This window comes from Austrofundulus limnaeus, unplaced genomic scaffold, assembly GCF_001266775.1.
Source record: "Austrofundulus limnaeus strain Quisiro unplaced genomic scaffold, Austrofundulus_limnaeus-1.0 Scaffold409, whole genome shotgun sequence".
In the NCBI taxonomy this organism is placed as follows: Eukaryota; Metazoa; Chordata; class Actinopteri; order Cyprinodontiformes; family Rivulidae; genus Austrofundulus; species Austrofundulus limnaeus.
The window spans coordinates 215,481-216,998 of NW_013952811.1; the positions used below are offsets into that span (position 1 = coordinate 215,481).

A 1,518-nucleotide genomic window follows, 5' to 3' on the forward strand; every position below is an offset into this window, starting at 1 on the left:
GTGGGACACACCGGTGCCGTTTCCCAAACAGACAAGAAGCTTCTCTGAGATCTCCACTGATGTTTTTGTATCATGGATCTGATTAAACAGAATATATGATGTCTTTCTGCGTGAGCAGGTGCAACACGGTGCTGAGTCCCCCTGTCTGAGAATAAACTTCACACTGGATTTTATTGGTGTGTTTTTCCCCCCTATTCGTGGGAAAAGCATATAGGGATGAAGCTGGGAGCGCCAGGTGAATGAGGGGGCTGTTCACCAGGCTTTGAAGTACACCTATTCCCTGCCCCGCTCCTGCTGGTCAATGGGGATGCAGGCAATCATGACGCAGTTTCACAGCGCAGTGTTAATGTGGAGGGGAGGGGGCATTCAGTCAAAGAGCGCACGGCTACATAAATATCATCACCGTGGAGGGGAGGGGGTCAGGTCCGGTCAGCGGCCGTCCTCCTGCACATCTGGAACACAGCAAACGGGAATCCGCTCAGACCGCTGCCGCAATGGGACMCCTGACCGTCCTCCCAGTCGTGGCCGTGTCCGCCTTCATCCACCTCCAGCTGGCATCGGCTTGGTMCGTCGTTTTCAAATGAATGTGTCAACTTTCTAAGTGTGTCTTCAAGCGTAATTCCCTGCTTTTTCTCTCTCAACAGGACGGTGAATAATTTCCTCATGACTGGCCCGAAGGTAACGAAAGCTGTTTGTGGGAATGGGTCGTGCGTAAAAATTTGTATTTCTAACGCTGGTGATTTACGTTCTTGAACGTAAAATAATCATAAATTGTTGTTTTTGTTCATAAATGCGCGTAATAAAAATTGCCTTCTGTTCTTCTCTCMAGGCTTTACTGGGTTATGTCAGCAGCGTGCAGGCAGGCGCACAGACCGGAATAAAAGAGTGCAAACACCAGTTCGCTTTGGAGAGATGGAACTGTCCAGAGAGCGCGCTCCAGTTGTCAACACACAACGGCCTTCGAAGTGGTAAGATTTATTAKTTTCCAAATCCACACTGACTTAAAAGCATACTGGAGAAACTACGTCAATTGTGGTGACGTGTTCATAACTGTATATCCGTTTTGTGCGTAATAGCTGTTTGAGGCATTACGCATATGCGCCAAACTGAGCTGTTTTGTTTGTTTGTTTGTTTGTTTGTTTGTTTGTTTGTTTGTTTGTTTGTTTGTTTGTTTAGCCACAAGGGAGACGTCATTTGTCCACGCCATCAGCGCAGCCGGAGTGATGTACACGCTCACCAAGAACTGCAGTTTGGGAGACTTTGACAGCTGCGGCTGCGATGAGTCCAGGATTGGTCAAACAGGTGCGCAACTTCTGAACCAAACTGATAAGACTTTTGAAAAAAAAAAACTCCTTTATTTGTATAGAAAATCTCTCGAGACTCATAGTCACATTTACGACAGAGAACTGTTACATACATAACAACAAACAGCAAAAAAACAACAATAATAATACAATCTACTTCACACTTTTAAAACTCAATACCACACTTGTACAGAAACATGTCAGATTATTATTA

The 1,518-nt window shown here is 45.5% G+C and overlaps 1 protein-coding gene across 2 annotated transcripts in view; it reads left to right on the plus strand.

Annotated features, from left to right (window-relative positions):
- Positions 1-308: 308 nt before the first annotated feature.
- Positions 309-1,518, plus strand: part of LOC106528879 (protein Wnt-8a) — a 2,446-nt gene continuing 1,236 nt past the window's right edge. Inside the window, exons 1-4 of one of the 2 annotated variants that reach the window (XM_014024157.1) lie at positions 309-565; positions 645-678; positions 830-968; positions 1,177-1,302. In XM_014024157.1, the coding sequence (XP_013879611.1) occupies positions 495-565; positions 645-678; positions 830-968; positions 1,177-1,302 (370 nt within the window). In that variant the 5' untranslated portion in view covers positions 309-494. Of the gene's footprint in view, positions 566-602; positions 679-829; positions 969-1,176; positions 1,303-1,518 lie in introns of those variants that run through there. The other variant, XM_014024158.1, reaches the window with a different exon arrangement.